At 34.4% G+C, this 23,458-nt stretch overlaps 1 protein-coding gene across 5 annotated transcripts in view; it reads right to left on the bottom strand.

Moving 5' to 3' along the window:
- Positions 1-2,737: 2,737 nt before the first annotated feature.
- Positions 2,738-23,458, bottom strand: part of LOC100813410 (callose synthase 7) — an 84,544-nt gene continuing 63,823 nt past the window's right edge. For 3 of the 5 annotated variants that reach the window (XM_014770963.2, XM_041012353.1, XM_014770964.2), the window contains 9 exons: positions 20,800-20,922; positions 20,590-20,708; positions 20,378-20,461; positions 6,749-6,861; positions 6,381-6,610; positions 4,682-5,479; positions 4,537-4,587; positions 3,743-3,937; positions 2,739-3,181 (listed from right to left, as the gene is read on the bottom strand). In XM_014770963.2, coding sequence (XP_014626449.1) covers positions 2,942-3,181; positions 3,743-3,937; positions 4,537-4,587; positions 4,682-5,479; positions 6,381-6,610; positions 6,749-6,861; positions 20,378-20,461; positions 20,590-20,708; positions 20,800-20,922 — 1,953 coding nt within the window. In that variant the 3' untranslated portion in view covers positions 2,739-2,941. Of the gene's footprint in view, positions 3,182-3,742; positions 3,938-4,536; positions 4,588-4,681; positions 5,480-6,380; positions 6,611-6,748; positions 6,862-18,754; positions 19,061-20,377; positions 20,462-20,589; positions 20,709-20,799; positions 20,923-23,458 lie in introns of those variants that run through there. The other 2 variants (XM_041012352.1, XM_041012354.1) reach the window with 2 other exon arrangements.

Raw genomic sequence — 23,458 nt, 5'->3', positions numbered from 1 at the left:
AATTTCGCACGCTTCCACCGTTGGGATTTGCGAGATATTATTCGTGGAGGGAGAAAAAGGAATCGCATGAAGACAGCACAAGTGGAGGTTTCAATCTCTTCTCCGTCTCTCTGACGTTTGGGAATTCTATCGGAGCAGTCGGATGAATAATTGAAAGAATTTCCGGGAACCGCTAGAGATGTTGTTATCGCTGGTTGAAGACACGTGAGCCCGCTTAGAGGTAAGGGATGAGTTATTCACAGTTGGGGATTAGTGAGAACATGTGTAGGGATCCTTAGAGGATTAAATTGGGGTTTTATTTTGAGATGTTTATTAAATTGCAATTTTTCCTTTATGATTATAAATAAAATATTGATGTTCTAATGAAAATTGCTTGATAAATTGTGCTCTTGATATTTGTATATTTCGACCTATGATTTTGATATAATTGTCTAATATTAGTTAAGGGATTTTAGTCCTAATATTGTGATAGTGTTTTATATAAATTGTTATATTGAGGATATGAAATGATGATTCAAATTGTGAGTATGTGATGAATTGTAGAAGAATATGTTGCTTTGAGATTATAATATTGTTATTGAGATTGAGTATAAGTGTAAAGTTGAACATGTGTTAATTTGTGAGATACGTGTAAACATGTGATGGTGGATTGTCACACTATGAGAAGTGAAATTGTGAATGAGTTCTAGTTGTGGATAAGTGTGTAGTTAACACTTGATGTGAAATTACTTGTGTTGTAAGCTATGAATTGTACAATAACCCGACCAGTGTTATCTTGAGAAAAGCGTTGATGCGCAGTGTTAAAGAGAAAATGTAGGTTTCCTATTTAGGAGCCAGTGTTAAATCATAGTGCGATTGTGTTGAACGTGTTTAAAACATGAGTGTAAGGTCGTGGGTATTGTATAATTCATGAGCAGTGTCTGCATGCAAAAATTATTTTAGGGGTTGGACCTGAATCAGGAGGGAGAGGCCCTCACGGACTCTTCGGAGTGTAGGCCTTGGGGGTCACCGGGTTTGAGTGCTCCTTTAAGCCTATGCTGATCTCATATGGTTGGAGCATTCTCGCAAAACATCGTGACCCTGACTGGTCTCCCTATGATCTTACTTAGTGAGAGTGACCTGACAAACCCATTGTGTGGTGTGTCTTGTTATGTACTCCTAAGCGCCCCAGGGTGGTTTTTCACTGACATGGTACCACATTGCATATAGGCTTGAGTCTTAGCATAATTGTCGCATACGCTTGCTAATTGTTTATTATGAAATTGATGTGTTATTATGTCTTGATCGGAGTGTGTGATTTCTGTGTATAGTGATTGATGATTGAAAGGTGTAATTGATGGATGAAAAGTGTGATTGATGAAGGACAAAGTGATGAAATAATGTGAGATATGCTAAGTAAATTGTATTTGGCTACTATATGTTGTGTTGTTTCTCTCTAGTAGTTAGCAATGTGATAACTCACTCCCGATTTGCTGTTTGTGTTTGGATCCTGTGATGATCTTGAACTTTGTGTTCGAGGGAGCAGATGAATAGGTGGATGACTATGAAGAACCTCATGCTAGAGGACACGAGAACACAACGCTCTGATAGGATGTGACATTAGGATATAGGTTCTATATTAATTGTATGAAGACCTTGTTGAGTCGAGAATACTTTATTATTTATTTGGACAAGTTTGAATATGATGTAGAAGAAAATGAATGTGAGCCTTTTTTCCCTTTGAAAGACTTGTTTAAAAAAAATGTTTTAAAAATACTTTTAATTAATATTTGAATTTTTTTTATTCCTTATTAGTATATATGTGAGGGGTAGAGGGTGTCACAGGGAGCGTAGTTTTGCTACGACAAGTTTAGATGTATGTGAATAAAAGAGAAGGTTTTGGGAAAGGAAAAAGAGATAACGAATTTGGAAGGAAGAAAGAGCACAAATGCGTATCATAATTGTAAAAATTGAACCAATATGTCTCTATTTATAGCTAGGATATTCTGAGTCTGTTATTTACTCTATTTTTCTTTATTTTCTTATTTTATAAAAATTGAACTCTATTTAACTCATTTTAAATAGATAAATAATCCATTAAAACCTCTTTATTTTCTAAAACATATATTTATTTTATTTATTTTAAAACTTATTATTTTAATTAATAAAATTATTTTCCCATCATTTGTTTAATTACAAAAATACTATTATTTTTTTCTAAAACTCTATTTATTTTTAAATAATTATTTTTTTTTATTTTTAAAAAATTAAGTGTTACAGTTATCTTGATGCAATGCATGAATGTTTCTTTTAGTTCAGGGTCCTCGAAGATACACACCAGAAGAAAAAAATTAACTTTATTTAAGATACGGCATTCATATCCTAAACTAAATGTAAACTAACTTCAAACTTAACATATAAATATTTAAAAATATTCATACATAATTTAATTATAATGAGTAATGATGATTTCGACTTCTGAATTCCCTTTATATTGAAACAAATAAATAAAGTTCACTCACTTTCCCGTCATGGCTTTGTGGTTTGCAGATATCATCTGAAACCGTAAGGGCATGGGTTCGAATTGAACGTGGTATCATAAAACTAAATAAAGCACTCTTGTTAGCTCATACATGTACATTGCTATTACAGTTATGAAATTTCAAAACTTTGAGAGTCCTGCATTACTTGTCATTGCCTTCATTTTGAATATTTTTTTCATTCCTATTCACAGTAAAATTTAGTATGAAAAGGAAATTGGAATATATGAGCTCCCAAAATATTCAGGTATGTCGGAGATCAAATTCACTTTAAACCGAAAACTTCAAATTCTTATGAATATTCAGAAAGATATGAAATCAGCGAGCAAAATAAAAAAGCATCAATTTCTTTAATGTATGGTACAAAAATAAATTCGATGTATGATACATGCCAAATATTACCTTATCAATTCAATAATATTTCAATCAGATTTATAAGCGGCCCACTTTCCAGCAAGAATCATTGAAATTTGGAGCCCTCTACTAAATGCTTCATTGAATAGCAAGCGGGTTTGGCACTCTGACGCATGTGGGACCCATGACAAAATGACTATTGGCAAGAAGATTATTAATCCCATTACATATTCATAAGCTCTGGATAGCTCTTTCACCGAGTCCCATAGTTGAGATCCTTTCAAGCACACCTTGAATGTTTGTGCAATCTTGAATGAGAACGAAAGAAGGAACATTAGTATTTTTGGATGAATGAAGCACTTAAATAGAAAATTGTCTAGATTGGTGTGCAATTAGAATTGTTCCAATCTCAAATCTTCATGCATCTTAACCCAGCGAGGTACATTTTAAGGACAAAATTGTAACAGACTATTGTGCACTAAAGCAGATAAAATATTAGATGATGTGACTTTAACGATGTTTGAGGATTTAAGGTTAAAATATTGAGTTCGACTGGGCCCCAAGGCCACCACTCTGATCTCTTGGGGTGTTTTTTTTTCTGGTATACCAAAATGTCCCCTATTGCATAGGAGTCGAGATCAAGAAGAGTTTATAAATAATCTTCTCCCTTAACCCACTGAGGCATGTTTTAAGAACAAAATCATGATAGACCATGAACATCAAAGCAGACAAGACATGAGGTCGGAACAAGAATGTATAACAATATTTATTCAATCTGCCAAGACATGACGTACAATAGAAAGTTTGACAGAAAGAGTAAAAATTGTTCTTAACTTGTGTTTTTCTAGGATGCAGAAGTTCTAACTTACCAGTATAATGGCCCATCCGGAGGGCATGAAGGAGATAATGGCAGCAAGCAAATCTGATATGGTAAGTCCATATACCACAAATAATACAGTCATGACGGCCAAGAAGCCAAGAAAGCGAAGTGCCTTGAGAATACGAAACATGAGGTTAAAGTCGGTCCCAATTCTTTGTCTTTTCAAGGATACCATCTGACTTGCCTATAAGAAATTCTTACAATCAGCAGAAGACAAATGCATTAATATTGCAGAAATGTGAACTAATTTTAACTGTACAATGGCTATAATGGTCTAAAATTTTCCTTTGTTTAAAATATGCTTGAATGAAAAGAAATTTTTTTTTCTGTTTCTTTCCTAATAAATTATTTTTTTGTTTTTATTCTTTAATAAAACAAAAGTTTTGTTTTTGATTGTTGACATTTTGTTTATTCGTTCATAATTTTTTTCATTTGTGATTTGTTTCTGTGTAAAAGACTAATGACAAATAAAAAAAATTATTCACGAAACAAATATAAAATTTTTTAATTTATCAGGAATTAAAAAAAATATGGAGGGTTAAAAATAAAATTATTATTACATTGGAGATTCAATGCAAATTTTTTTTTATCAGAAAACAAACACAAAATCTAAATATTATTTAAAGATCAAAAATATATTTTAGTAAAAAAATTTAATCTAGAAGCAAAATTCGAGTTCGTCTTCAGTTTACAATAGTTTTGTATCATGTAATAGATTATGCTTAAATTGAAGCGATAATAGTTTATACTAAGTCACCCCTGAAGCGATAATAGTTTACATACCTTCAATAAAATAAAGATTATTATTAAAGCTGCCCAAGAAAGTCCAAATACCTACATGGAAAAATCAAAGGTGGTAGTTAGATGCTGCCAATAAAACTTGCAACCATTAATAGGATTGGAGAATACAGAAGATGAGTTACTCTACCAGCAAATCTTTGTTATGATGAGTAATATCCATGTGGTAGACAATTCCATATTGGTACACAAAGAAGCGAAATGCAAGAATTATCTCAAGTATTTTCCCCCTGAGATTTGAGTATTTCAGGTGATCATTTTCTTCATCCCACCAAAATTCCCAGCTTTTATGAGGTGAAATACCAATACCACCACGATTTCCCATCCACCGCTTCCAATCTGTCCAATCATCCACTGTTTTTTGCCAATCAAAGCCATAAGGATTAAACAAGAAAGGAGCAAACAGCCAGGAAGTGGCCAAAAACCACATTGAGATTGTGATGAATAAATAAAGATGCGAGCTGCGATATGAGCTCCCATAGACTTCATAAACAATCAATAGTATGAGTATCTCTAGGCCCTTCACAAAATGACTTCGTGAGTATCTTCTGTAGTTATCAGCAAACGTCGCATGGAAGACAACAAATCCACGACCAGTTGGTCTATATTTAGATCCCCCATGTAAGAGTGTTCTTCCATAATAATGAGCTTTTGTTCCAAGCTGGAATGTAAAGAACACAGAGGCTAGCTGAAGTTGCATGATGATAAAATCACCCAAGGCAGTGCGAAATCCCTTCTCCAAGCCGATTTCCATAACCATGGGCAGCACAAGCAGTAAGCCCAACTGAACAATAGACTGAGTAGCCAAGGCCTCTTCAAGGGTTTTGCTCTGATGTATGTTTCGATTTTGAAGAATTTCTCTCTCAACTCCACTCAAAACCACATATATACGTCCATATAAGAACACATACACGGTCAACACAGTTATCTGAAAAATTCATAACGTCCAAATTAATGTTTCAAAGACTTATATACCCACCATATTTGTCCTTCAAAGATTATGCCACCAATTAAATTAGTTCCTTGAAGATCTAAAATGTCACTATTTAAGTCCTTGTGGAAGACTTAAGTGGTGACAATAACAATTTTTTTAATTAAAGGACTAATTAATGTGGTGCATATAACTTTGAAGGACCAAATCGAGGGTTTTCTCAAAACTAAACGAATCATACATATTTATTAAGCATTGTCTACCCTCCTAATTTTATGTACACTGTGCAGTTGAAGCACTGCACCAGAATTGCAAATAGATAGCGCTTCCCCGTTAAGATAGCGTTTTGTACATGATATATAGTGCTTTTATCTAAATTTAGAGCTCTTATTAGGAAGAGTGCTGTATATTATTTTTTAAAAATAAAGATAAAACCTGTGAAATTAGGAAGAGCACTGTATTCTTTATTTAAACAAACGCTATATTAATGTGCTGCATCAGAAAATACAGCACTTCTTTAAATAAGCGCTATATATATGTGCAATTCTGGCGTAGTGAAGTGAAGTGTCTAGACAACATAGAGAAGTGCTTAAATCCAGTCTTACGAAAACAGCCATTTCATTCAAAATTGCAGATAGATTTCTATCCACATATCTTTCCCATATCCTGTTTCATTTAAAAATAAATTGTGTAGTAGATCTATCTTCAACAGTAATTTAAGATTATCAAAGCTCAGATCACAATAGAATCCATTTACAGGCATATGTTAAATTGATTTCTGTTCATTTTTATTTTATACTTTACTTTAATTAGACAAAGTACATTCTAATAATGTGCTATTCTTAATAGGCTTAAAACTATCAAGATAAGGTCCCCAAAATGAGATTTGATTAATTACCATGCTACTGAAGTAGAAACCAACTGTTGTGAAGTAGAATGACAACATTCTGTAGAAGTCAAATCGTTGTCCAAGTCGATAAACATCACGGCTAAGTGTTTGTTCTCCATTTCCAATGGCATCCTTAGCCTCATAGAGTGATATCTGATTCATGCCCGTATCATGTCCCTTACCTACTTGTATATATTCATGATGTGTGATAAATCCTTGACGCAGAGTTGTGTTGAACCCTATGTACATATATAGAGTAAAAAATTCCCTCACACATAATCAACAATATAGATTTGAATTGAACTCTATGCATGTTAAGCACAAATGGTAGAAAATTAAAATCCGTCGAATACATTTTCTGTCCAACAATATAGTACCTGCAAATATATCCTGATTTAAGTTTATAACTTTTGATGCTTTGCTTATGCCACCTCTTGTTATGTGGAAGATTCTGTCAAATATATCAGAATGACCATAATGAAACCGAACCCTGCAAATTCAGGAAAATGGATGACTTAACTTTTTATTTTTGGTTATGTTTTTTTTTTTGTTCAGAAATGGATTACTTAACTGAAGTAAAGAAAAATGTTTAGTGCATAGAGAATTGTTTACGAACAGTTGTATGTATTTTTATTTCAAATTTAGATAGCCAAGATTAGGACCATATTATTCAAATTTGATTTGATTTTATTCTCCTTTATTCAAGAAGATTTAGTTTATGAAAAGAAAAAACAAAAAAACTTCGTGCTAAGATCAGGATCAAATTATTTTAAAACTAATTTGATCTTATTCTTTTTTTATTTTTTCCTTATCTTTATATTTATTTGTTATCCAGCCACATGTATGCAGAGATGGCTAGTAGAGATCCCAACCACCATGATACAAAATAAATGTAAAGATAAGGAGAAACTAAAGGGTAATAAAATCAAATCAGATTTGAATAATCTGAACTTGGTCTTAACTACCCTTTAAGTTGGTGCATAGATGTCTAACATGTTCAACTTGCTTATAATTAGGAATTCAAAATTAGGTATGAATACTCCTTTAGCAAATTAACTAGTTGTGAAGTAAGAACAAATGGTATGCAAATTGTAGTGCACCTCTATAAGTCTGTCAATTTCTACGTGCTTGTCTGGTCATGTTGAACAGGTTTATTGGAAATACTAAATGCAAAATTGCTATCAAAATTCAACTTCATGGGTGAGTCAGGAACTTGTAACTCCAAGAATTCTTTAAAGCCATAAAATTTCACAAACTACTTGTGCAATTGCCTTATATTCAGCCTCTACACTACTTCTACCCACAACATTTTTTTTTGCTTCTCTAGGTAACCAAATATGCTCAAACAAAAGTACAATAGGCAGATGTTGACTTGCAGTCTATAGTGGATCTAACCCAGACAATAAATACCACAATGCCTTGCTATCTAGTTTTTTAAAAAGCAATCCTCTATCTAGAGCACCTTTTAAATACCACAAAGTCCTATAAAGAAACTCAACATGCTCTTCAGGTGAAATATCCCACTTGAAGAACCACCTTAAGGGTGAAGATTGCCATCGACTCAGACATACAATTGATTGTTGGTTGAAGACTGCATGGCAAGTCTCCCTGCCCTACTAATTTGGCCAAATGATCTCTAAATGATCCAACCCAACTACTGATCAACCTTGGGCCACACTTGCTACTTATGAGGATTTCCTCCATCTTTATAAGAGTCATTAGACCTCTGACACCACTGCTTTGGTTGCACATATTGGTAATTGTTTTGCTTGTCTCATAGTCTCCATCTCTAGGCACCTGGATACTTGACTCTTGTGCACTTGACCACGAATATGGTAACCGTTCCCTTTTCTCTTCACTATCTACCTCTTGCTATTTACCAAGTATTACGCCTGCCAACGATTCCCAAACCCAATCTTAAGGGATAGGCACTACACATCCCCTTTCTTACTAATAGTTGAGTATGTTCTATTGTAATTGTTTGTCCCTTTAATTTACTTTTTGTCCATATCCTCACCCAATCCCATGATTTTTTAATAACATTCACTAGAGATATTGTTACCTTCCAATACCCGGTGTTTGCGACAGACGATTAGCATTGGACGTGATTCTCATGGTCTCTATTATCTGTCTGCCCCATCTGAATCTTGTTCTATCACTGCATCTTCAGTTACCACACATGTTTAGTTGGGACATCTTGGTCTTTCAAAATTTCAGAAATTTATGCCCAGTCTATCCAAGTTATCCACTTTACAATGTAAGTAGGGAAACACACATGTCACTCGTTTCCAGGTCGTGTCAATAAACGAGCTACATTTCATTCCACTTTAGTACTTTATGATGTCTGAGGTCCCTCTAAGGTTGTAACTCCATCTGGTTTTAGGTATTTTGTTACATTATTGATTATTTTACTCATTGTACTTGGTTATGCCTAATGAAACACAGGTTTGAATTATTTTCTCTCTTTAACAAATTTTATAATGAAATAAAAACTTACGGTGCTCACACCCCTTAGTAAAATGCAATTGCTGAACACAAAAATTGGCACCTTCTTGACACTACCCAAATGCTTCTTCTCCATGACAATGTATCCTCATGCTTCAGGGGTGATCCTTTTTAATTGCTTGTTATCTTATCAATCATATGCGAACATTTGTCCTTAATGATCAAGTTTCTCACTTTGTACTTTTTCTTTATGAACCATTGCATCTAATTCCTACCAATGTCTTGGGTTGCACCTACTTTCACAACTTCTCACCTGAACTTGATAAGTTGTTTGCACACTCCATCAAGTTCGCCTTCTTGGGATACCATCAGTCACATAAAACGTATAAGTGTTTCTCCCTTCCTCTTAGTTGTTATCTCATCTCTACAGATGTTTCTTTCTTTGAGTCTATCCCTTACTTTAAGTCTGCTTCTTCTTTCCTTGACATTGAGTCTACTATCACACTTGGGACACCTTCTCTTATACCTTTTCCCTCTATCTCATAGGAAGATCCATCTGAGCATTCTCTGGCAATGCAACCTTTTCAAACATGTCGAGACCTCCAATGCCCTAAGGTGGTACCTGTGGCTCTTCTTACTTAAGACAAGGCCATGGTTGACTTTTCCCAAGTGTCAACTCCTTTACCGGAACTAGGCTTATCATTTGACCTCAACCTAGCTGTTGCGCTATGGAAAGGTAATCACTCCACGCATAACTCATTTCCTCGTTATGTTACATTGAGTTATCATTGTCTTTCCCCTTTCTTCCTATCTTTCATAGTTGTCCTCCGTGTTTATTCCTCACTCTCCAAGTCAAGCATTAATTATTTCACCCAGAATGACAAGGAATGATTGATGGAATGTGTGCTCTCCAAAGCAGTGGTACTTAGGATCTGGATCCTCATGCTCCCAAGAAATCCATTGTGGGGTGTTGTTGGAATTACTCCTCAGGCTAGTTTGCCAGTACTGTTATGCAACAATTTGGCATTATATATTCACAATGAAGTCGACCATTCAATTTTATATAGCCATTTGCAACAAGGATGTAAATACCTCATTGTGTATGTAAATGAAAAAGTTATCACAGGAAGCAATCATATTTGGATAGGCCAACTGATGCCATACCTTTTACACTAGTTTGATATTTCTTAGTGATTGAGGTAAATCATTTCAAGGATAGCCTGGTGACTTCTCAAAGGTAAAATGATTTTCACAATTTTGATGAGCAGACTTGCCTATTGAATTGTAAGCCTGAGGACACTCCTTTAGACCCTAAAGTCAAACTACTACCCAATCAGGGGGAGCCGTTATCAAATGCAGGGAGATATCAGAGGTTGGTTGGGAAAGTAAATTACCTCATTATCACTCATCCAAACATTTCTTTTGCAATCAGTGTGGTGAGCCAATTCTTGAACTCTCCAAATGGAGACCTAACTAAGGAGTTTCACTTGGAAGAGAATAGATTAGACATATTTTGTATTTGAAATTTTGTTGGGCCTTGTCATTTTTAGGTTATGTTTGAGCCATTAGTAATGGGCCTTGGTAGCCTTTAGGTGTATAGCATAATAGGAAAATTGTTGACCTTGTAATTAGCTTTGACTTATTTTTTAATGAAGCTTTAGCTTTGTGAGAGAAACTCTATCTTGGTTCTTATATTTGAATTTCTTAATTCAAAGCGACAAGCCTTCCTCTCCTTATCAATTTTAGGATTGTGGCATTGTTCTATCATTTGTTACCTCAATCCATATTTTCCCATTTAATTTCCATACTTATTTTCTTGAAAAATAGTTAAAAAAATCATGTGTGAGATGTTGAAACTTGATCCATAGAGGGGTTGCACTACTACAAAATGTAGATTTAACATCGTCAAATTAACATCGGTTTTTAACAAAACTGATGTTAAGTTAAACGCGGTGGCATAATTGTAAATAATGTGTATTCCTTAACATCGATTTCCTGAAAAACCGATGTTAATTTACTGACATCAACATTGGTTATTTAACAACCGATGTTAACATACATTAGTTAACATCGGTTTTTGAAGAACCATTATTAAAGTCTTTTAATGAACATCAGTTCTTTATAAAATCAATGTTAACCTATGATATGTTAACATCGGTTTCTCTTAGAAAACCAATGTTAACTTTAACATTGTTGTGTTAACATCGGTTTTATATTGAAAACCGATGTTAAACTTATATTTTAAAATATCAGAACGCGAGTCCTACTTTGCTCGCACTCTGTTCTTGTCCATTAAGCTTGTTCTTCTTCTTTGTAACTACAACGATCTTGGTCTTCTTCTTCTTCACGACAGTGATACCTTGCCACCTTACCTAGGTACAGGTTTCACGACTCTTTGTTGTTTTTAACTACAACGGTCTTTGTATTGTTTGTTTGTTTGGGGAAGTCGTGCTCATTGCAACAATGTTTGTTTGTTTGTGTTGCAAGGAGTTGGTTTGTGGAACTCATGCTCGCTGCAAGGATTTGGTGTGTGGAACTCGTGGTGATTGCTAGGGCTGTTTGGGGTGCTGACTTTGCAAACCGTTCGGGGTGGTCACTCGTGCTGGCAAGGTGTCATTTTGAGTGAGGTAATTCAAAATGTTTTGTGTCCTTTGAATGCTTAATGGCTAGGTAGCTAGGTGTGTGTTGTAATGTGTATAGCACCATTACAAATGTAACAATATTCTACTTTTGCTTTTATTGTTGTGCATTCTGAGCTAGGTCATACATATAGTAAAAGAAAGATGAACACTAACAAAAAAAATAGAGGTTTTGAAAATTATCCCTTTTGAATATCAAAACTAGTTAAAAGAAGACATGAACACTAATTTATTCAGCAACAAAACAAATTGGTTGGAGAAGAGAGGGAATTCATGAACTTAGGATCCACCCACCAAAAGGAAAACAACACACTTCGAATCTCAGGGACCACCCAGCAAGACAAATGGAAATTCCAGTCAGTGCATCATTTTTAGTGCCCTCAATTGAAAACAAAAAAATCCAAAGAATTCACTTTGATAAAAGAATGAAAAGATAGCACAAAAACGGGAACTTTACAATAATTCTGAAAAGATGAACAAAAAATCAGTAGAGGTAACCAATATATGGCCCAAAGGGATGTTGTTAATGAAATAACAAAGCAAAGGCAGATCAAGTTTTCAAATTTCAAGTTTACATGCACAAATCGGATAAAATTGAATTTGTTATAGGATGTTGTGTGTAATTTCTGTGCAATAGGGGTGCCTATATTTGCAACTGGTGTTTCATGAGACTTATTTCTGTAAATGTTGAGCCATAAACGCAACAGGCAAGCAAGATATTATTCTGGCATGTTATTTGATAGTTGGATTCTTCTGTTGATGTTTTAGTTGATTTATTTTTCCTATTTTTCGTTTCCTATGTTAGGATTAAAAATAGGTGGTGAGAAGAAGTAGTTGTTGGTATTCAGGTAGCACATTGGCTCTTAAGCATCGGCAGAATTAGAAGCAGCAACAAAGGATTATTGTCTTTACTGGAAGGTGAGAATAATTGTCTCTTCTGCATTATTGAAATTATAGTCTAGCACTTAACATTGTCAATTTTGGTAAAGAAATGCAGCAGAAGAATTTGATACCATATGATTCAGCTCTAGCAACACCTATAATCAGTGACAGCAAATCACTACAACTAGATTTAGCTTAGGCTTTGCTGAATCAGATTTCTGAATGTATATTTCCACATCCTTATAATGCTTTTCTAGCATCATGCGATGTATAATGGTAATGTAATTGTTAAATGCCCATAAAAGTGAAATACGAAAACTACTCAATTCTTATACATGAAGGCCTCTCTTTTCTTAGTTCCTTGACAACAACAGCAAGCAAGTGCTTGGGGATTGACTCAAGATTACAAAGTGCAATAAGAACAGAAAGTGTGTGATGGTCCAGACATGTATCAAGTATATTGGTTTTCTAGTTGCTCCAATTGTTTAACAGCAACCTCAACCTTTGCTTATCCAATCATGAATTAGTTTTCTGGTGCATTGATCCCAACCATTTGGAAGCACCCTTTTACATGGAATTCAAACTTGGTATAGAGTATAGACCCTTTTTTCACATGTAGTGGCTTCTCACATCTTGGTTCTCCCTAATCAACAATTGCATCAAATGATATGGTGGTTTGAAATCATACATAAGATGTATTTTATACAGTTAAATCCTGATACAAAATAGCACGAGCAAGGCTGTATTATATTTGTTCAAAAAGTAAAAACATGGCTGTTGAAAAGAAAAATAGTAAACGATTGCCTTCTATAGCCACCCTTCACTTGCATGGTTATTGAAAAAAAAAGCACAGTATTAACATATACTATATCTACATCTAATTATTTTTATGCTGCTTTGCCCATTTGACTATATCATCCAATCCCCCAAAGTTCCGTGGAGGTTCCTCAAACTCAGGAAGTTCAGGTTCCGTGGAGGTTCCTCAGGTAATTTATCCACCTCAACAATCATGTTTAATCAATGTTGTTCTATAGAATTTGGAAATACTCAAATTTCTTTTATCTCCTATTTATACCAATATCACCTTTTAAGGCTTGTTAATCATGATTGGACATGCAACATGCTCATTAGTGAAATTTGTTTGTAGAATGTAATCTTGGGTATTGATATGTGGAGAGGGTTAGTATTTTATTCTTAAATGAGCTACTATCTAATCATGCAGGAGTCCAATTTAGATATGACTTATAGTCTTATGAACTTGAATGAAGAAACCACTACGTATTGATTTTGAGTAAGAACTATAGGACCTACTGGTTTTTCAAACAAGGTCAGCAATACTCAAAAATAAATTGCCAAGTTGGACCCTGTAGTTTTGCAAATGTATCCCAACAATTATAATTAAAAAAGTAGTTCTACTGTATAATATGTAGGCAAATTCAAAATTTATTTTTTTACTGTCCAATCCAAATGAACCCTAAGATACTAGACTATTGATACTCACAGAACATTATTTGTAGTTAACATGAAAAATGTAGTTTGTGGTTTTGATGCTTCCTTTTTATTTTATTTATTTAGCCCTAGGTTTTGATGCACATAGAGGGGAAGTTGTAGGGTGTAGCTTTAGCTGTAGGTTAACCTCAACACCACACAAGCCTACCTACCCTACTGAGAATGTCAACAATGCAACCATAGTGTTCTACCTCTGGTTCAATCCCATGAATCATTTCCATTGATTCAAATATTTCACCACCCAGATCCACCAACCCTCCATCTACAACCATTCAAAACCCCAACAAATGTTATACCATTTGGCCTAACCCTCTCCTTAAGCATTTCACTAAACAACTCAACTGCTTCAATGCTCTTCCTATGCAAAGCCAATCCTCCAATCATGGAATTATAAGTAGACACATCTTTGACCCTCACCCCATCAAACAATGCTTGTGCCTCATCAATGTCACCTCACCTTGAATACATATTGACCATTGTCCAACACACTGTATCTCGAGTTCCCATCTCATTAAACACTTCCCATACAAGTCAACCAACTTGAACGCAATGCACCTATCCAAAAACCAACCCAGATTTCAAAAAAGCCCATGAACCTATTTTCCACTTCCCAAAGCAAGTTGAAGCATGCATTCTTTCAACACCGCAGTGACTGCATAGTTATCAGCCAAAACGTGCTTCCAAACCATTTGGCAAAAGAAGTTGATGGCATCAGTGTAAGAGCCAAATGACAATTAAGATGTACACCTAAGATTGCAGTCAATATTATCCCTTGCAAGACAGCTACCTCAAATACTGATAAAATCCATCTAGATAGTTGCTTCTAGACTGCTACCCTTGATTTAAGATTTTCTGCAGCATACACCAACAATGTTGTTGATCCCATGATAAAATCAAACACTGGCACACAACTCCAGCTTCAATTTGTTTGAATCTGAGTAGCTATAATTAGGTAACCAAAAAAAGGAAGTCCAAGTCCAACCAAATGTAGCTACTCCAAGTCCAGCGTAGCTGTCTATAATCTAGGATAGTGATATCAACATATATATAATGCAGGATAGCTATCTATAATGATGTACAAGCTTTGTTAAACCAAAAGTAATAGCCATGAACAACTACCCCCCTATATATATATGCATTATTATCTATATCTTAATATACACAAAGGCATTAGCGTATCCTCACCCCAAAACTTTAAGGACTGAAAATCATGACAAATACATTACCTTAAGCAAGTTGCTCAGAAACTACATAACTTTGAGTAGCTTGCAGCAAGTCCATTGGTGTTACTTCATGATATACCTACTTACCAATTAAATATTTAAATTATAGGCACTATTTACCTAGTTCTTTGCATCGCGATCACCACATTCGTTCCTGGACACTATATTGATCATCATCACACGTACGAAAGTTTGCAATCAATTTTGATGCTTAATTTTGTTATGGTTGTTTTTGTATGTTGTTGTATGTCATTAATGTACTTTGCTTTAGATATATACAACTTTTTTTTCATAATGAGCGAACCTTAGATTCCCGTTTGAGACTGAATGCAATGATTCTTTTGGACAGTTTGCATTATTCATTGTATTCAATCTTGAATTGTCGGTTTGGATAGTTTGGGGAGACTGATATTTTTATGGTAGATTCATGTGTTAAGGTTAACATTATTTTGTTGAATTTGATGAAATTTTGGTACACTGCATTTCTAGTTGTTCTCTGAGTGCATACTTGATTATCGGGAAATTAATTTCACCGATTTCATGTCGTATACTTGGAGACCAATGCGAAATGCTGCCGAAATTTTATCAAATTTAACAAAATAGAATTAACCCTAACGTACGAAGCTACTATAAAAAATGGTTTTCCTAAATGGGATAAGGCCACACCTATAATAAAAAAGTGAAATTTTCATGCATCGAATAACTTTGTGACTATCACGGAGTTATTACTTAGATTGATCGAAGTTGGCTGAATGAAAGTCGCATGAGCCCAGAATATGAGGACGACGTCGAGCAGTTCTTGTAATTTGCTTCATAAAGAAGTCGATCGGATGAAGATGGAAAATATTATTGTCCTTACATTAATTGTTTGAACGGAAGATGACAAATACTAGACGACATACGGGAGCATCTATTGTGTGATGGGATAAAGAACAATCACACGACGTGGATATGCCATGGTGAATTGAAAGACATGCAGAGTGGGTCCCAATCTGAACCGTTTGATGTAGAAATGGGAGATCGCTTGGAGGATATGATTCGTGACCTTGGACAAGAGTCTTTTCAGCAAGCACATGCCCCTATGTATGAAGGATTGCGAAGTGATTCAAAGAAGCCTTTATATACGGGGTGCAAGAATTCCTTGACGCTGTTGTTGGCGGTGTTAAGTCTGGTTAATGTCAAGGCCAGATATGGGTGGAATGACAAAAGCTTTAATTCACTGCTTCAAGTAGTGCATGATCTGCTTCCATAGGAAAACACGTTGCCTAAAAGTTACTATCAGGCCAAGAAGATACTGTGTTCGATGGGTATGGAGTATCAGAAGATTCATGCTAGCCTGAATGATTGTATAGTGTACAAGCGTGAATTCGAAGAAATGTCCAAATGCCCTAGGTGTGGGGCATTACGGTACAAAGTGAAGGATGATGAGGACTGCAGTTCTGATGAAAACTCAAAGAAGGGCCATCCAACGAAGGTGTTGTGGTATCTTCCCATTATTCCAAGGTTTAAGCATCTTTTTGCTAATAGAGACGATGCAAAAGACCTTACCTAGCATGCAAATGGGAGAAACTCTGATGGAATGGTCCGTCATCCGGCTGATTGCTCCCAGTGGAAGAAGATTGATGGTTTGTATCTAGATTTCACCAAAGAGGCAAAAAATCTTAGGCTTGAACTAGCCATTGATGGAATGAATCCATATGGCAATTTAAGCACTCAACACAGTTCATGGCCAGTTATACTTGTAATTTACAACTTGCCCCTTTGGTTGTGCATGAAGCGAAAATACATTATGTTGTCTATGATGATAGCGAGCCCAAGACAGCCAGGAAATGACATTGATGTTTATCTAAGTCCGTTGATTGAAGACCTGACAAAGTTATGGGACGAGGGAGTTTTAGTGTCTGATGGGTTTCACAAGGAGACTTTTTAAATGCGTGCAATGCTTTTTTGTACCATTAATGACTTTCCAGCATATGGGAATCTGAACGGTTACAGTGTTAAGGATCATCATGCATGCCACATCTGTGAAGAAAACATAAGCTACATACAACTGAAACATGATAGAAAAATAGTGTACACTAGGCATCACCATTTTCTAAAACCTCATCACCCCCACAGGGATTGAAAATAACATTTAATGAAGGTCGAGAGCACGAAACTGCACGGTATCGTTGACTAGTGAGCAGGTATTCCAGTGGATTCAACACCTGAACACTGTTTTTGAAAAGACCCAAAAGAAGGAAAAATATAAGACTTGCATATGGAAGAAGAGGTCCATTTTCTTTGATCTTCCGTACTGGTCTGAATACCCGTCAAGATCTAACTGACATAAGTATACGAAAGATGTAGTAAGGATGAAGGAACATTAGGTGATGTGGGCTAAGGCCCCCTGACTTTTATTTTTTTGTACATATGATAATTATATATATATATATATATATATATATATATATATATATATATATATATATATAACTAATTATTTTTACTTTAGTGCCAAAAAATAATAATTAGGTGTATTCTTTTATAAATATTTTATTCTCCTTTTATAATTTTTTGTATTAAGATAATTATATATATTTTTCAGATAAATATGTTATTTTCTTATTGTATTTATTGTAGAGATAATATATTTATTTCTCTTTTTAAATAAAATATTTAAATATTATTTAATTTTCAACGGTGTGCTTCTTTCACTACCTATTTCAAAGGCTATAAATAATTAGATTTGCAAGTCTTTCTTAACCATCCACTAATACATTGAATTGATTATAAATAATTTAAAATTTAAAATTTAAAAATCTTTATCGACATTTCTCAATGGAATAAGTTTAACTACGAACACTATATAAGGGATTGATAATTTGAGGTTTGAGATTGAGATATATTAACAAATATTTTCTCTTTCCAATCATTTCATCATGTATTATTTGTTTCCCTCTTGTTATTTGTGAGACTCTAGGGAGAATACTGATTTTTATTGGCCAAATAATCTATTTTGCAGTTTATCTTATTTTCTAGGATTCATTTTGGGTCTTTATCTTTTTAAAAGTTTGTTTTGGTCCTTTATCTTTTTAAAAAGGTTCAAAATGATATTTTCCTTAGTATGAAGTTAACGCCATTAACAATAATCAAATATTGGTAGCTAAAAGGAGTTACAAAATGAAAAATGAGAAAGAATTAGCAGAATACCAATAGTTTCATCCTTCACAAACCCTAGTCCCCTTTTTCTCAAATTGAAAATCACAAACCTCACACCAAATTGAAATCTTCAAAATCACACAACCAATTCAACTTGAAAAATCACTAGACATTCTAGATTCAAAGCGAAGAGAGGAATAAAAAGATTTATTTGGGTGGGTGTCCATGTTCTTTTTGAAAGGATGAGGGAGAATCGCATTAGGGTGTCTTGTGGATGATCTCATTGGAGAATCGAGGTTCTGGTTGAATTTAGTGATCTCCTCAGATTTAGGTGCAAAAAAGGTTGTGGGCCGATCAACAACGTTGTGAGTTGAGATGAGAAAACAAAGAGGATGTTGTGCAAGTGATTATAGGAAAGGTAGGTTGCACATCAAATTATATGTGAATGATGTTATATTGAAATTGAATCGTTAATTAAATTGTGTTAGGTTTGTGATTTTTGATTTGGGAAAAAGAGAATTATGGTGTTTGAATGATGAAATTGTTTTTTTTTTTTAGATAAGCGAAGATTTATTCATCCGAAGTACAAGGTGTACTCGGGAGAAAATGGGGGGCCTCATTAAAATCTCCAAGAGCCAAAACCCTATGGGAAAAAGACTCAAGGAAGAAAAAGAGTACCCCAAAATACAAGCTTATGTGTTCAGTTGATACATAAAAACACCTACAAAAGAGCAATACAATTTAATTCTAACCCATCCAACAATAAAACACACTCCTACTAATTCTTCCATGCTTCCACGTCTGTCAGTGTTGATTATGCAGCACATCTCTAGCACACTCCAGCATCATCCTTCCAATGAAATACACTCCAAATTATTAATTATTTATGCAGCATCATCATTCTAGTTAAAACACATTCCAATTTACTTATGCATCAATATCCTTCCAATTTGTTAATTATGCAGAAGCTCTCCACACCAACAATAAACCAAGTTTTCTCCTATGTGCTTGACCATTACCCCAATGCTAAAACCTCCTCTTTACTTGTCTTACAGTATTCTGCTGCAACGTCCACCAAACTTGACGTTACAATGAAATTGTTGATTCACTGTTGTTTCTTCCTTATTTTTCATTTTGTGGTAGTTTTAGCCGCTAGTATTTGATTATCGTTAACAACGTTAACCTCAAACTAATAGAAGGGCCATTTTGAATCTTTTTAAAAAGATAAATGACCAAAATAAACTTTTTTAAAAGATAAAAGATCAAAATGAACAAAAAAAATAAGATAAAAAATCAAATAGGTCATTTGACCATTTTTAATATATATTGATCATGGAATTTCTCTGACATGTAAAACTGATGACTGGAATGGAAAATTAATGTTGACTCTTAAAAAATGCTTAATTCGTCTTCTGTTTTAATATTTCGATAAATTACTAATATAATTATATATTTTTAGGAACATATGAATATTTTATAGTATAAATTTGATGATTATATGATTTTTTTTAGTTGGCGCCTCCTAAAACTGAAGCATAGCTGCATCCCTGGATGTAGTGATACAAATCTTGAAGTACATCAAAGGTGCTCCTAGAAAAGAACTTATCAATGCGGATAGAGGACATGCTCAAGTTGTTAGGTATTCAGATTTTGATTGGGCTGGTTCACCTAGTGATATATAGGCGACCCACCTCTGAGTATTGGCTAATGTTTGGAAGAAACCTCATCTTGAAAGAGTAAAAAGAAAAATGTCGTGACAAGATCCTTTGCTGAAGCTAAATATAGGACCCTGGCTTTGGTTACATGTGAACTTATTTGGTTGAAGTAGCATACTAGGGAGCTTTAGTCTAAAGAGGCTACACAACGAGCCTGATTTATGGTAATCAAGCAGATTTGCATATTGCTTCTAATCCTGTTTTTTATGAGAAAACCAAATACATTGAAGTGGATTGTCACACTTCATCAAGGAGAAGATTGAGTCCTGAGACATTGCACTAGATTCGTTAACTCTTGTGACCAATCGACTGATTTCAACAAATCATTGAGGGGTCCATGGATTAGCTGTCTTTGTAACAAGCTTGGTGTATATTCTAAGGGATGAAAATTCCAAGGGAATTATAACATTATTTTAAATGTAGTATCACATGACAAGCAAATTGGGACTAACCTTAAAGGATTTGCCAAAATTCGGTGGCCGATGGTCACCAAGCTGGTCTTCTCGTTTGACATAAAACAAGCAAGTGAAGAAACACTGCAAACTAAGAAACACATAAGCAAGCTTGTGCCAATTCAAGTTTGATGATAGAAGTATTTATTTTCTTGGTTGTCAAATAATTTATTCAAACAAAATTTAATGCTAGATATTCTCGAAAGGCAGACCTTCCAGTAAATATATGCTCCCTTATACCCAAAATGGTGGGTTTTCTTTGCCCATTGTGTTCTTTTCGAAATTCTTCCAATACATTTCTCATTTTGAAAGATTCTTCATAATAGTTATCCTTAACAAAAAAAAAAAAAAAGTTAGGAGCACTGATTTGTATAGAAAGTACTACTTAACTCATATTAAACTGAAGTTCAAGGAAAAGTTACCTGATTCATGTCTCTAGTCTGTAAGGCTTCTCCACGAGTAAATATAATGGCATGATTTTGATTTTCAGGTATCCCCTCACCGATTAGTGTTGGAGGACCAGGTAGCTTGATGCGATATATTTCCTAGTATTCCAATATAGAATCATTTGAATTAAAATTTAAGGCTGTTTAAAAACCCAAACCAACGCAACTTGAATTCAGCAAGCCTTGCATGATATCAAACAATTTCATTATATAGTTAGGCCCACCAGTAATTCAGAATAGAAAACTGCTTGAGTTTATATCATACAAATAGCTGCATAGAGCATCCTTTAGTTTGTCACCCCGATAATTTTTTACTTGGGATTGTCTAACTTAATCCATGTAAAAATGGGGTTAAACAACCCCATCATAAATGATTAGTGCAATTAATACCTGCAATCAATCATTTTTAAGTACGTAAGAGAATTGCACCAATCATCTACGATTAGGTTTTTAACACCATTTTTACCTTGAATTAGTTAGCCAACTTCATCTGGTCCCTATTGGTAAGACTGTTAAAAGAAGTGGTTATTTATTGTTGGATTAATAAGATGTAACTTGCTCTTTTTAGTTAGATTTTTGTTTACCATTAATCTTTTCTTTTCAATAATAGAAGTAGATATGAAAAAATTGGCAGTGATTGAGAAAGTGTATGAAATTATGTAGTTTTAAGTATAGAGAGATGAAGATAGATAAAAAAGAATACAACAATAAAAAATCCCTATCCCACTGGGTGAGGTTGGTTACATGAATCACACGACATTGTTCGTCATTCGGCATAGCTAAAAACCAAAGTTTTAAAACTATTACTAGGTTTGGAATCTCTCTTGATAATTTTCTTCAACGTCCATTCTGGTTTCTTCTCCTTTTTCCCGAGATAAAAATCATGCAATCTACTTTTTTAATTGGTCTTTTGTGGTCTTTCTTGTACATGCCCAAACCACTTTAACCGATTTCCTAATATGGTTTTCTCAATTGGTGATGCTATACCAATCTTCTCTCATATAACATTATTGTGTATTCTTTATTTTTTTGTATGACCTTACATCCATCTTAATATTCTTATTTCTTCCACTCCCACCTTTCTCTTGTGTCCCTCAAAGCCCATCATTTCACTACCATATAGTATAGCTGGATGTATGGTAAAAATTGAGAATTAAATACTTGTATGCTTGTGTCTTTTCATAGTCGATCCCAAGCTCAGGTTAAGGAGAAGGGTTATGTTGGGCCTTTGGCCGCCAATGTTAAGCTCGTCACTATACTAACATGGATAAAAAATAATGAAACACTCAATTGATATTAACTAAAATGGCATACAATGCATTTTTTTGTTGACATGTACATAAAACCTAGAACACTAACTTTTATTTACAGTAATTATGATCCTAACTGATAAGGAAAACAAATCATGATAACATAAGGAAATATGGTGACTCATAATCCTAAGATATAATGAGGAATCATGAAACAAATCTTAGAGGATTATCTAAGATATTTTTGGATATTTTCACATAATTCTACCATATCTCTTTGTCTTTGTTAATATACTTCAATTGTTGGAAGAGACAATCCTAGAGAGTTACACCAACTATGCCCATTGTAGAGTGACATGCTTGTACGTATATACTTAACCTAATAATATAAATACGAGGCTAGTTACACATTGTCGAGCACTCAATTACCATTTACACAAATGCCTATCTCTCTTTATCACTCTCGCTCTATCTTTCTCTACATGGTTTTAGAGGGAGGAATTGCACCATTTAATTTAATATAAAAAATTGAATGTGGTTAATTAAATATGAAGCAATAAGGACTGCATCTCCCCCTTAACATGAAGGCTAGACCCATCAGCAAGGGTAATAGAAGAATGGATACTAGAAGGTCTGAAATAAGAAAATATAACTGAATCCCCTGGCATATGATCTGTGGTGTCAGAATCAATGACCCAATGCCAAGAAGTAGAGGAGGGACACGTAATAGGATTACCAGTTTGGAGAAAATTGGATAAAGAAGAAGGTATAAATGACTGTTGCGTAATCTGAAATTGGGTGTACCTCTAAAACCTGTCATCAGTCATAACCACCTTACACCCTTCTCTGATTGACAGTGTCAGGCTAGGACACTGCATGAGCCTGTGATTGAGAGTACTACTAGTTTTGTGAGGAATGAGGACACCATTTTCAGAGCAGGAGCTCTCAAAAGATGGTTGCATAACTCGAAAAAAGACATTAGTAAGATTATCCACATGTTGAATAGATAATATTCGAGATCAAACCAACTAAAACTCTGAATGAAGACCAGAAAGCCAACTCAAGGCTATAAGCTTATTCTGTTGGGTCACCATGTCCTCTACAAATTTGCAAGTGAGGAATGAAGTCAATTCTTTAGTGTACTTCATGAACTCTTTGAAAAATCAAGCAACCACTTCTTATTTTGCTTGGGACATAAAAATTCTTGCAAATGAGCATAAATCTAATTCAAATTATGACATTTCTTATAGATGAATTTCAGAAAATCCCACAATTCCTTCACCATTTTATAGTGGGTAATAATAGACTGAGTCCATCCATCAACATAATTGATAAGCAAGGATATGATCTGTATGTCTTCCGTATTCCACATTGCTACCTTCAAC

This window comes from Glycine max, chromosome 18 (genome assembly GCF_000004515.6).
Source record: "Glycine max cultivar Williams 82 chromosome 18, Glycine_max_v4.0, whole genome shotgun sequence".
NCBI lineage: Eukaryota > Viridiplantae > Streptophyta > Magnoliopsida > Fabales > Fabaceae > Glycine > Glycine max.
The sequence above is the reverse complement of the archived record's forward strand: the minus strand, read 5'-3'. Positions and strand labels throughout refer to the sequence as shown.